Raw genomic sequence first — 11,337 nt, 5'->3', positions numbered from 1 at the left:
AAATGACATATCACAATATTTCTGTATTTTTAAAACTGATGTAAAAATAGTATAAATACTTGAGATGAATGACATTTCCTTTTACATGCATCAATTTCTTGTCTCTCCAAAATTCATTCTATACTAATAAATTTTGTCGGTGTTTATCTGAACTCACCACTTCTTCCTTTCCAGGCTATAAATACCACTCGATCTTCACCCATGGTTCTCATCAAGCCTCAAGGCTTTAGCTTCGTCACATTCTTCCTTGCTTCCTTATATTCTCATCAGATATGGCAACTATGAGCCCCACTGACGTTAACAACCTTCAAACCACCGCCAACGGCCTCGTCCACCACCACGAACCCAAACCCAAGTCCCTCAAAGCTCGTCTTCAGAAAGGTGAATGCTTGTATGGCATTTCCTTGCAGAGTTTCTCCTCAACAATGGCGGAAATAGCCGGTTGGACCGGCTACGACTTCATCATCATTGACTTAGAGCACGGCTTCGGCGGCGTTTCTGAGGCCCTCCACTGCATCCAAGCCTTGACTTCCACCAACACTCAGGTCATCGTTCGCGTGCCTGAGGTTAACCACGTGTGGGTTAAGAAGGTTCTCGACCTCGGCCCTCACGGCCTCATCTTCCCCTTGGTCGACGGCCCGGAGACTGCCAAGAAAGCCGTGTCCTACTGCCGCTTCCCGCCGTATGGAGTTCGGGGTGTTGCCACGTCTATCGTGAGGGCGTCGAGGTTCGGCATGGACCCGGAGTACGCGAGGGAGTACTGGAAGGACTTGCTGATACTGTGCCAGGTGGAGACGGAGGAGGCGGTGAACAAGGTGGCCGAGATCGCGGCGGTGGAAGGAGTGGACGGCATAATGGTGGGGCCGTCGGACCTGTGTGCAAGCGTTGGGTGCATGAGGGAGCCAAAAAACGAGAAGGTGAGAGAGATGATGAGGAAGATAGAGACGACGGTGCTGGCGGCGGAGAAGAAGGAGGGTGGCGGGCCTTTCTTGGCGGCAATGGCCATGCCTTTTGAAGGTGCCACCGTTGACGAGTTCAGCAAGCGAGGCTATCAACTGATTCGTGGGGCCACTGATGTTGGATTGTTCAAGAACGTGTGTGTTGAGGATGTGAAGAAGTTCAACCTCAAGAAGGCCATTCAGGCCCAAAACGTTGCTCATGCTGATGCAAGTATTGCTAGACAGTGAATCGTAATCTCATCGTATTAATATTTGCATTTTATATATATCTTTATTATGTCATAATCAGCCGAGATTCGGAAGCTATATAGTCGGCTGCATTCTAAGATATATTGTAAGATGAGAAGCCAAAAGCCGCGAAGACGACGAGTATTAGTATTGGTATTTTAGTATTTATGTTAATAAAGCGTGTGGTTAATTTCTCAGTTCGCACTATTTTCCAGTGTCTTGGGTGGATAGCTGTACGGACTGTGGCGACACTAAAAATGTGTTTTAAATTCAAAGCTATGTACGCTTTGCTTGTAATGACAAGATCTGTCCACTTCTGTTTATTATATTTCCTTCACCATATGCATGTGTCAATCGTTAAATTTTACTTAAAAATGTATATTTAAGAAGTAATTAAATCTTATGACATATATGAAAAATTAGCTCAGAATGTTATTGAAATATATATAGCCTTTTAATTAATTAAAATCAAATTTGGATATATTTTGTTAATAATCTCATTTAATTAGTAACTTATTATTTTAATCGATAAACAATTTATGTAATTAAATAATTTGGAAAATTAAACTATGAGTTCTTCAATCAATGATAACTTATTCAAAGATACTCCAATTAATATCTCTTATTAAAATCCTAATATTTTAAATATTAATGATATGATTAAGACATATTAATTTTATTTTATATACATATATATATATATATATATTTTTTTTTTTTGGCAGGGAATTGTAGTATATATATACATTGCCCTATAATCAAGATTCCGTTTGTCAAGGAACGCGCACGTGATCTGTCGGATCAATTGCGATCACATGTATACTTAACCTCTTTTATAGCTGGGAGAATTTTAATATAGGACCAATGATGAGACTTAATTTCAAATCAATTCCAAGAAAATCTAAAATTACAGGTATTGAATTGAAATTATATTTTGTGGGATAAAAAACGAAAACCCCCTTCAAATATTTTTTCTAAAATAATCTTAATAAGATATATTTTCCTTCAAAAATTCAAGTCAATCCTCACAATCAGAACAATTTTTACTTATATATCCCATCCAAAAATTTGAAATTCAATAATTTCTTAATAATATTATATAACAAAATCTTTAATAGTTATTCAACTAAATTAAACCATTATTATCATACTACATGAGATACTAATTAAAGGAAAAATTTTAGGTGGGGATCCTTGATCCAACATAATGAATAAGAGGACCCCATAATTTTTGAAATTTCCTTGAAGGACCCGTACGGAATTTCTTTTAATTTTTTGATAGAAATGACAAAATTGCTCTAATTTAAATGAACAACATAAATAACTTGTTTGTTTTCATACTGTATGTTATTTATTTACTTACGGAATGTTATTCATTTCCCTATTTTACTTCTTTATAGTCTTACTTTTACTGGATTTCATTCCAAGGGTTATAAACAAGTGAAGTAGAAAAAAGAATAACATTTCATAAATAAATGAACAAGATACAGTATGAAAATGAAGAAGTAGTTTTATCATAAAATCAATACTTGAAATGAAATCAAGTGAAAGTAGAGTAATAAACAACTGATATTAGGTAATTAACAATATTTCGTAAATAAATGAGCAACATATACCATGAGAACGCACAAGTTATTTATGTTGTCATTTAAATGAGGACAATTTTATCATTTATGTCATAAATTTAAAAGAAATTCTGTACAGGTCTTTTAGTAAAATTTTAAAAATTCTAGAGTCCTTTTTCTTATTATGTTGGGTCAACAGTTTTCACCTGAAATTTTTCCCTCGTTAAATTAGTGTATTTAAGTCGAATTTAAATCTAAGAAAGATGGTTTGAAAAGGTGAAAAGTTACATAAAAGAATCATAGGCAAGCTTACTTATTAGACACTGTACATGATTGCGAGGTTGAAGATACATGCAATTATTGCGTTTCCAACGCGGGGACTGCTCAATGCTGGGCAGCAGTACGTACTACGTTTGTGTATTTATATAATTATTATGTTTTTTAATTATTATCCTTATGTATTTATAAAAAATAACTGTTTTTTAATCAAGATTTAAATTTTATTATTATTTTTTTAAATGTGTGTTATTTAATTTCTAAAAAATTATGAAAATTTTAATTTTTTTTAATTTTAGAATATTTTAATTAATTTATAATGTTTTATTTTATTTTATTTTATTTAAAAAGGGCTTATGGGCTCGGCCCTGGGTCCTTCACATAAAGGTCGGATTTAAAAAATAAGGTTAAAAATGAAAAACTGTGTTTTAGGACTTAAGGCATTAAGGGCCGAGCCTATAAGGGTCAGGTCTTTAAAGGCTGGGCCTACTCATATTCCTAACTCTAAAGAAAACTCAAAGTGGTACGAGAGAGAAAGAAAGGAAAATAAGAAATGAACATATGAAATAAAGGAAGAAAAAGGAACAGAGAGAATGTAGGGGAAATGGCAATAGTCATGGGTATGAGAAAAGAAATGAGAGAGAGGGTGTGGTTGTAGGGAAAATGTTTAAGGATTTGAATTAGAGGTAAAAGGAAAAAAAAATAGAGAGAATATAATAATTATTCCAAAATCTCATGAGCTGGAGAAATTGTTCTAAAGCTTTAAAGGACTTTGCTGTGAATAAGTTGTGATGTCTAATATCAATGATGCCCCAAATTTATAGGGTAAATATGAAAATTTAGCTACCAACTATTTTTCCTAAAGCATTGGGTAGCAAATACTATTAGTTAGTATAAAATAAATTCTCAACTTTTAAAAACAAAATATTCAGTAGCCTCCGTTAATTTCATTCAATGAATGTTAGGTAGGGTCCACAAAATTTGACTGAAAATAACACGTAATATTCCACCTCAGCATGTTTATATGTGCAAATTTAGCCACTAACTATTTTTTGGAGAGCACTGGGTAGCTTCTACTATAAAAAAATAGTCCATCTAGAATCTTCCTTCTAATTTTGACCAAATAACATTTTTTTAGACTTACGGGACACACAATGGACCAATCTCTCCAATTTTCTTGCCTTCATTCTCAATCTTAGCTTGAGAAGAAAAAACTCAAAGAGTTCTTATCTGAAGACCTTAACGAGGATGACGCCAATGAAGTAGAAAAAGAACAGGAAGAAGACAAGGTTTTAATTAAATCTCTATGGCAATTCAAGCGAAGTAGTAGAATGGGGATGCTATTACACATGGAAGAAGCTTGATTCAATGGCTTCATTTTCTAATTATTTGTAGCTAAATTAAGCTTGAATCAATTTTCTCCTATACATAGTAGCATCGCAATTCAAACTACTACTTCACTTGAATTGCCACAGAGATTTAAACAAAACCTTGTATTCTTCCTCTTCTTCTACTTCATTAGCATCGTCTTCATGAATGTTTTCAGATAAAAACTATTTGAACATCTTCTTCTCGAGCTGAGACTGAGAACAAAGGCAAATAACATTTGAGAGGTTGATGTGTTATGGGTCTCATAAGTCTTAAAATAAACTATGCTTAGTCAAAATTGATAAGGTGTTGGATGATCCGTAATTGATGTTAGTCCCTTACCCCTTAAAATAAAATTAGAATTAATCCTAATGTAGTATAGGGCCAACGTACGTCATCTCCCAAGAAATGGTTTATATTCAACTAAGAGGCTATCTAATAAAAATAAATGACTCAATGAGTTGAAAGTTTGATTACCTAATTACCTATTTGAAAAGTAATTAAAATTGTTAACTAAGAGAATGGTGTTATGTTGGGTTATCCATCCTTGGTGGATCAGGCCTATATAAAAGCCCAAATTAGGGAATAGGGCTCGTATAAGAATTATGAAAAGCGTTTGGGTTCAAAATGCGATTTACTCAGGGCCTTAGAATGTAATATTCTCCAAGCTTTGAATTTGAAACCTGGGCGATTGGAGAAACTGCCGCACATTCCCATAAGAGGTAGTTATGGGTGTGGTTTCAGTCGGTTTAGAATTTGGATTCTCTGCATGAAGAGAAACACAGAACGCTCTTGGTCTTTTATCGTCGGTCTCATTTTTCTTCCTACAAGGTTTTTCTCTCAGAGTGCATTTGTTGTGTACCCGAATGAAGTTCGACTGGTGTAACTTTGTTCCCGCATGCGTACGTGTGAATTATCAAGTCAAGGTATGTTTTTCCTCCTCTATTTCCTTGATTGGTATCAGAGCTTTCATCTTTCCTGGGCTGTGTTTTCTATGTTTAAAAAACTGATAATAATTTGCTTAACTCCATACACACAAATCTCTAAGTTTAGTTTTTTTATGTTCTTAATGTGTTTACGCTTCGATCTTCTCTGTCTGTCTTTAAAATTCTCACTATCAAAATAAACGTATAAATATGCTTCTTGGTTAATATGAATGTTCTTTATATGGCCATACACGTTTTGCATGCAATCAAAAGTGACAAGCGTGATGACTGAAAATGAACCGAATAATGGGTGTTTAAAAAATGAGTTTTTTGAACAAAAGAATTGCATAAACATGTAGAACTTGAAAAAAACGATGAAAATGACACCAAGAAAGCGTAAAACGGAGACCGGACGGAGGAGATATGGCCTCCGGAAGTTTCAGGTCCGATAGACCCGACCTGCCAAAGGAACCGGGTCAAGTTGACCTGGTTGGAGGAAGACGACGATAGAAATGACGGGTCATTTCTGTCCTGATCCAAACGACACGTCGTTTTGACGTGTCGTAAAAAAAACAGTTTCTGGGCTACGAGCCCAGAAGCCAAAAAAAAACTAATAAGTGGAAAGGTTTGGGCCTGGAAGCCTAACCCAAAAAAAAAATAAACAATCAAAAGTTCATGGGTCCACGGGTCGGGAAATTTATATATATATTTTAATTAAATATAAAAATATATTTAAAAGAGGACACGTGGCGCGTGGGACCCACTGGCTCACTCATTCTGCGCGTGGATGACTCCACCATGAAGCTGGTGGCGTGTGGAAGAATGTGGTCCAACGCATGTCATCGTAGGAGGAGGATAAGGCGGCGCGTGTTGTGCACGTGCCTTCTTCGAGAGTGGCTATATATTTTTTTAAGTATTTCTTGATCTAACATCTTCTTGGGGCGCGCGTGGGTGCGTGCAGAATCAGATTGGGACAAAATGGGTCTTAAAAATTCCTAAATTCGAGATCTTCATTTTGATATATAATTTGCATATTTTTTGAGATAGAACAAGAATTTATTTTTTGAGTTATCCAGTATTTTTTTATGAGTTTGTAAAAAAAATTCTAAATTTTTTATTATTTATTTTTTTTTCTTTCAAGGAAAATATGAAGCAAGAGGCTTCTAGCAGCAATGATAACTCAGAAAATTATTCTGTCAACATTGAGTATTTAGATGAACCAGATTATGAACCTCTTAGTGAGAATTTCGACTCAGAACCCTTCGAAGAGGAGGAGGAGGAATATGAACCTAAAGTGAGGATTCTGATTTTGATCTTGAAGAAGATCTCAATATTGATCTTGAAAATGTGTCGAAAGGACCTAAAGAGGTGCGTATGCTGTCAGGACCAAAACATGAATCAGAGGGTGATGAGAATGTTCAAAATGAAAATGAAGATGTTGAACAACCTTTCACATCCTCAGTGATCATAAATATAGCAAAAAGAAAAGCTAAAAGAATAAAAAAATCAGATCAAATTTCTCTGATAGTCAGAGCATATTCAAGCTTCATAATGAAAGAAGAATAAGCAGTGGTTGTAGGAGAAATTTTTAAACATCTTAGGAAGGAGCTTGTGCAAAATAATAAGCGAAACAAGTCGTACTCTAGAAATCCTCTATAGAATAGAGCCATCAAGGGGATGAAAGTACAAGAAAAATATAAAGACATAATTAAGAGTTGTCTTTTTTAGGTCTATACCTTAAGCATTATTCCATTTTTCTAAGTTTTTTTATGCTATATTAAGACCTTGATGATTTATGAAATATATAAAGCATGTTGTTTTATGTTTAATTGCTTTATATACACTTTATTTGAGTGGGAGCTCTAAAGTGATAAATCATTTATGAGCCATATGTAACGATTAAAATATTTGTAAAATTCTTTATAGATAATAGTGATTTTATTAGAATCAATGTGATGGGAGATATAAACATAGCCTCCTGATCGTTGACCTAATAGAGTTATTATTACTCTAATAAAGAATAATACAAATATAAAACATTGTATGTTTCTCATAAGTATTTTATTATTGGTTTAATATAGAAAACTATTAATGTGGGATAGTTTCATCTTAGAACTAAGAATGGCAACAAAAAGCATTATCGCTGAATTAAATAAGGGCGACAAATTAAACGGGGATAACTGGGATATCTGGCATTGTAAGGTGTCATATATTTTGAAAGAACAAGATGCTGTTGAGCTATTGACTAAAGTCATAGCCGAGCCTGAGGTAGGAAACTCAGCTTAGCATAGGAGAGACCAAGAGGCATTTGAGGCATGAAAATGAAAAAATAGCATCGCACGAATAACACTTCTAAGTGCTATGGCGGACGATCTGATGTGTGAATTTGAGAAGCACTCCACTGCCCAAGCCATGTGGTCTGCCTTAAATGAAAAATTTGGTAGTACCTTTACCACCAAACTGAGAAGGCTTACAATTAAATTCGACACTTATAAATTAAAGCAAAATACTCCCATGCGGCAGCACCTTAGAGAGATGGCCAACATGATCCGTGAACTTAAAAAAGCCAGGCACAATCTTTCTGACGAATAGCAAGTACAGGCTGTAATCAAATCGCTCCCACACAGCTGGGAGCATATGAAAGTTAACTTAACCCACAATGAAAATATCATTAACTTTAACAATGTGGCTAAACACCTGGAGCTAGAGGCTGAACATCTGGAGGCTTATAAGTCATCTGGACAGACTTACCTTGTCGAGGAAGGTGGTCCTTCAAATTCTAAGCCCAAGAGAGGCAAGAAATGACATAAGAAGGGTAATAAGAGTGACCCTAGAGTAAAGAAGGATAAACAACCTTTCAAGAAAAAGGGCAAGAAGAGCGGCAAAAAGAGAATTAACCTTAAAAAGGTCAAATGTTTCACCTGTCAAAATATGGGCCATTTTGCAAAGGATTATCCTGAGCAAAGTGGACGTGATCAGGTACTTGTGAATTATGTGAATTCACATTTTTCTTATGTTTCCAGTAATGTTTTTCTAACGGAAACTATTTCCTTTTCTTAGATTATAGACTTAGGCTCCACAGACCACGTAAGTAAGGATCGTGGATCCTTCATAGAGTACCATCAGTTGCCGAATCAAAGCAAGTGGCTTTACGTTAGCAACAATGCGAGGATCGAGGTAAAAGGCATAGGAACTTGCAAGTTGACATTGCGAGGTGGAAAAACCTTAATTCTCCATGATGTTTCACATGCACCGAACATTCGACGGAACTTAATTTCAATTGCTTGCCTTTTAGAATTTGGGTTTGTAATTAATTTTCATGACAAGATTGTTGACATTATGTACAATTCAACTTTTTATGGTTGTGCTTTTCTTTCAAATAGGTTCTTTATAATGGATATTGTTGACCAAGTTCATTTTCATGATTGCTTTACCACCTCTTCCAATAATGTAGATATGAATATTTGGCATGCTAGACTGGGGCATATTAATCAAAATAGAATGATTAAGCTAGCTAAAGAAGGAATGCTAGGTCAAATTACAAATATGGAAATGTCCTTATATGAAAATTGTCTAGCTGGTAAAGCAACAAGAAAACCTTTTGGTAAAGGTGTTAGGGCTGAAAATCCATTACAATTAATTCATTCTGATATATGTGGTCTTATGAGTATAAGGGCAAAACACGGAGCTTGGTATTTTATTACCTTTATCAATGATTTTTCACGTTTTGGTCATGTCTATTTGATATCACAAAAGTCTGAAGCTCTTGACTGCTTTAGACAATACATTAATGAGGTTGAAAGTCAAATGGACAATAAAATTAAAGCATTACGTACTGACCAAGGACGTGAATACTTGTCTGATCAATTTAAAGAACTCAGTGAAGAAAAGGAATAATTAGACAACTAACTATTCCTGGCACTTCGTAACAGAATGGAGTTGCTGAAAGAAGAAATAGGACTCTTCTAGACATGGTTAGGTCAATGATGGCACAAGTAAATCTCTTAATCTCATATTGGGGGGATGCTTTACTGACTGCAGCCTTCATACTTAATCGTGTGCCCTCAAAATCAGTTACTTCCAAACCCTATGAGTTATGGACAAAACGCAAACTAGATTTAAATATCTTAAGACCATGGGGGTTAGCTACATATGCCCAATTGCCCATGATGATTCCCATAAATATGGAAAGTTAGGTCCAAGAGGAAAGAAATGTATCTTTATAAGATACTCTGAGCAATCAAAGGGTTATGTTTTCATTGGTGAAAATGATGATGGAACTGTAACTAAATTTGAATTTAGGAAGATCACATTTTTAGAAAATGAGTTTCCTAGCAGGGGAGAAATTGATCGAACTATATCTCTTTATGAAACACGAGAGCAACATAATATAGAACTTATAAAAAGGCCTGAATCATCACAAAATGCTGATTTAAGTGGGAGCTCTAAAAGGTCTTTCAGAAGACCTAAAAAGAATCAAAATCCACAAGAGACCCTACTTCGAAAAAGTAATAGAGAAAGTATGCCAAAAAGACGCTTTCAAATTGAGGGTGAAGTATTGATAGTAACTCCTCTAGATGATGATGAGCCACATTCTGTAAATGAAGCTTTATCAGGACCTGCTAAGGATAAGTAGAAGAAAACAATGGATGAAGGAATGGATTCCATGAGGACTAACAAAGTATGGAAATTAGTTGATTTACCACGTGGCCGAAAGGCTATTGGGAACAAGTAGGTTCTTAAAATCAAAAGAAAAGTGGATGGATCAATTGATAAATACAAGGCTCGCTTAGTAGCAAAAGGGTATACACAACAAGAGGGAATATATTATAAGGATACATTTTCTCCTGTTGTACGCTTCAATTCTATTAAGACTGATTCTGGCAATAGTAAATAGTCTAAACTTAGAGTTACACCAGATGGATGTAAAGATTGCTTTTCTTAATGGTGATCTGGATGAAGAAATTTATATGCAACAACCATTAGGTTTTATTGAAAAAGGAAAAGAAAATAAAGTATGTAAATTAAATAGATCAATTTATGGACTAAAACAATCATCCAGACAGTGGTATTTGAGGTTTCACAGAGCAATAACCTCATATGACTTCCAAATGATTGAGGAAGACCACTGTGTTTACATCAAGAGGTTCAATGGGAACTTTGTAATATTATCTCTTTATGTGGATAATATTTTACAAGCCGAAAATAGTCTGGATTTGATAATCGCTATTAAAGAATGGCTTTCGTCAAATTTTGAAATGAAAGACATGGGTGAAGTAGAATATATTCTTGGAGTTAAAATCCAAAGAAATCACTCTAAGAAGCTTCTTTATCTATCACAAGAGACTTATATAAGGAAAATTCTTGAGCGTTTTAATATGAAAGATTGTAAACCCATGGATACCCCAGTAGCTCCAGGTGTGAAGCTGAGTCCTGATATGGGTCCTAAAACTGAGATGGCCAAAAGGAAAATGGAAAGAGTTTCATATGCCAGTACAATCGAAAGTTTGATGTATGCAATGATATGTACAAGACTAGATATCTGTTATGCCGTAGGACTTGTGAGTTGTTACCAATCTAACCCCGGAGAAGGACATTGGAAAGCTATAAAGAGGATCTTAAGATACTTAAAGAGTACTGTTGACTATGTAATGTGTTATCAAGAGAGTGATCTGCGTCTGACAGGATACTCCGATGCAGATTTAGGCAGAGATGAAGATGAACGAAGATCAACTTTAGGCTACACTTTCTTGCTAAACAATGGGGCCATTTGTTGGAGTAGTAAGAAGTAGACATGCATTGCCCTACACTCTATGGAAGCTGAGTTTGTAGCATGTACTGTAGTAGTGCAAGAGTCTATATGGCTTAAGAGATTTATAGAACATCTTGGGTTTGGAAATGAAAGTACAAATCTAGTGTTAATTCATTGTAACAATACTGCAGCCATAGCTTATACCAAAGATCCTAAATATCATAGCAAAACCAAACACATAGACATTAAGTACAATTTTGTAA

At 35.1% G+C, this 11,337-nt stretch overlaps 2 protein-coding genes across 2 annotated transcripts; both read left to right on the top strand.

Moving 5' to 3' along the window:
- The first annotated feature begins 202 nt into the window (after positions 1–202).
- Positions 203–1,527, top strand: LOC129293845 (uncharacterized). Its single transcript, XM_054931957.1, has one exon. The coding sequence runs from the start codon at positions 273–275 to the stop codon at positions 1,185–1,187; it is 915 nt and encodes a 304-aa protein (XP_054787932.1). The 5' UTR covers positions 203–272; the 3' UTR covers positions 1,188–1,527.
- Positions 1,528–10,718: 9,191 nt separating this feature from the next.
- On the top strand, positions 10,719–11,114 carry LOC129292339 (secreted RxLR effector protein 161-like). The gene has a single exon (XM_054929910.1). It carries the CDS (start codon positions 10,719–10,721, stop codon positions 11,112–11,114), a length of 396 nt encoding a protein of 131 aa, XP_054785885.1.
- The last annotated feature ends 223 nt before the right edge of the window (positions 11,115–11,337 follow it).

This window comes from Prosopis cineraria, unplaced genomic scaffold, assembly GCF_029017545.1.
Source record: "Prosopis cineraria cultivar Desert tree isolate PC_DT_omini unplaced genomic scaffold, ASM2901754v1 PC14, whole genome shotgun sequence".
Taxonomy (NCBI): domain Eukaryota; kingdom Viridiplantae; phylum Streptophyta; class Magnoliopsida; order Fabales; family Fabaceae; genus Prosopis; species Prosopis cineraria.
The sequence above is the reverse complement of the archived record's forward strand: the minus strand, read 5'-3'. Positions and strand labels throughout refer to the sequence as shown.

Excerpts from the sequence above, each read along its gene's own strand:
- LOC129293845 (XM_054931957.1), top strand. The coding sequence starts at position 273 with ATGGCAACTATGAGCCCCACTGACGTTAACAACCTTCAAACCACCGCC.
- LOC129292339 (XM_054929910.1), top strand. The coding sequence starts at position 10,719 with ATGGATACCCCAGTAGCTCCAGGTGTGAAGCTGAGTCCTGATATGGGT.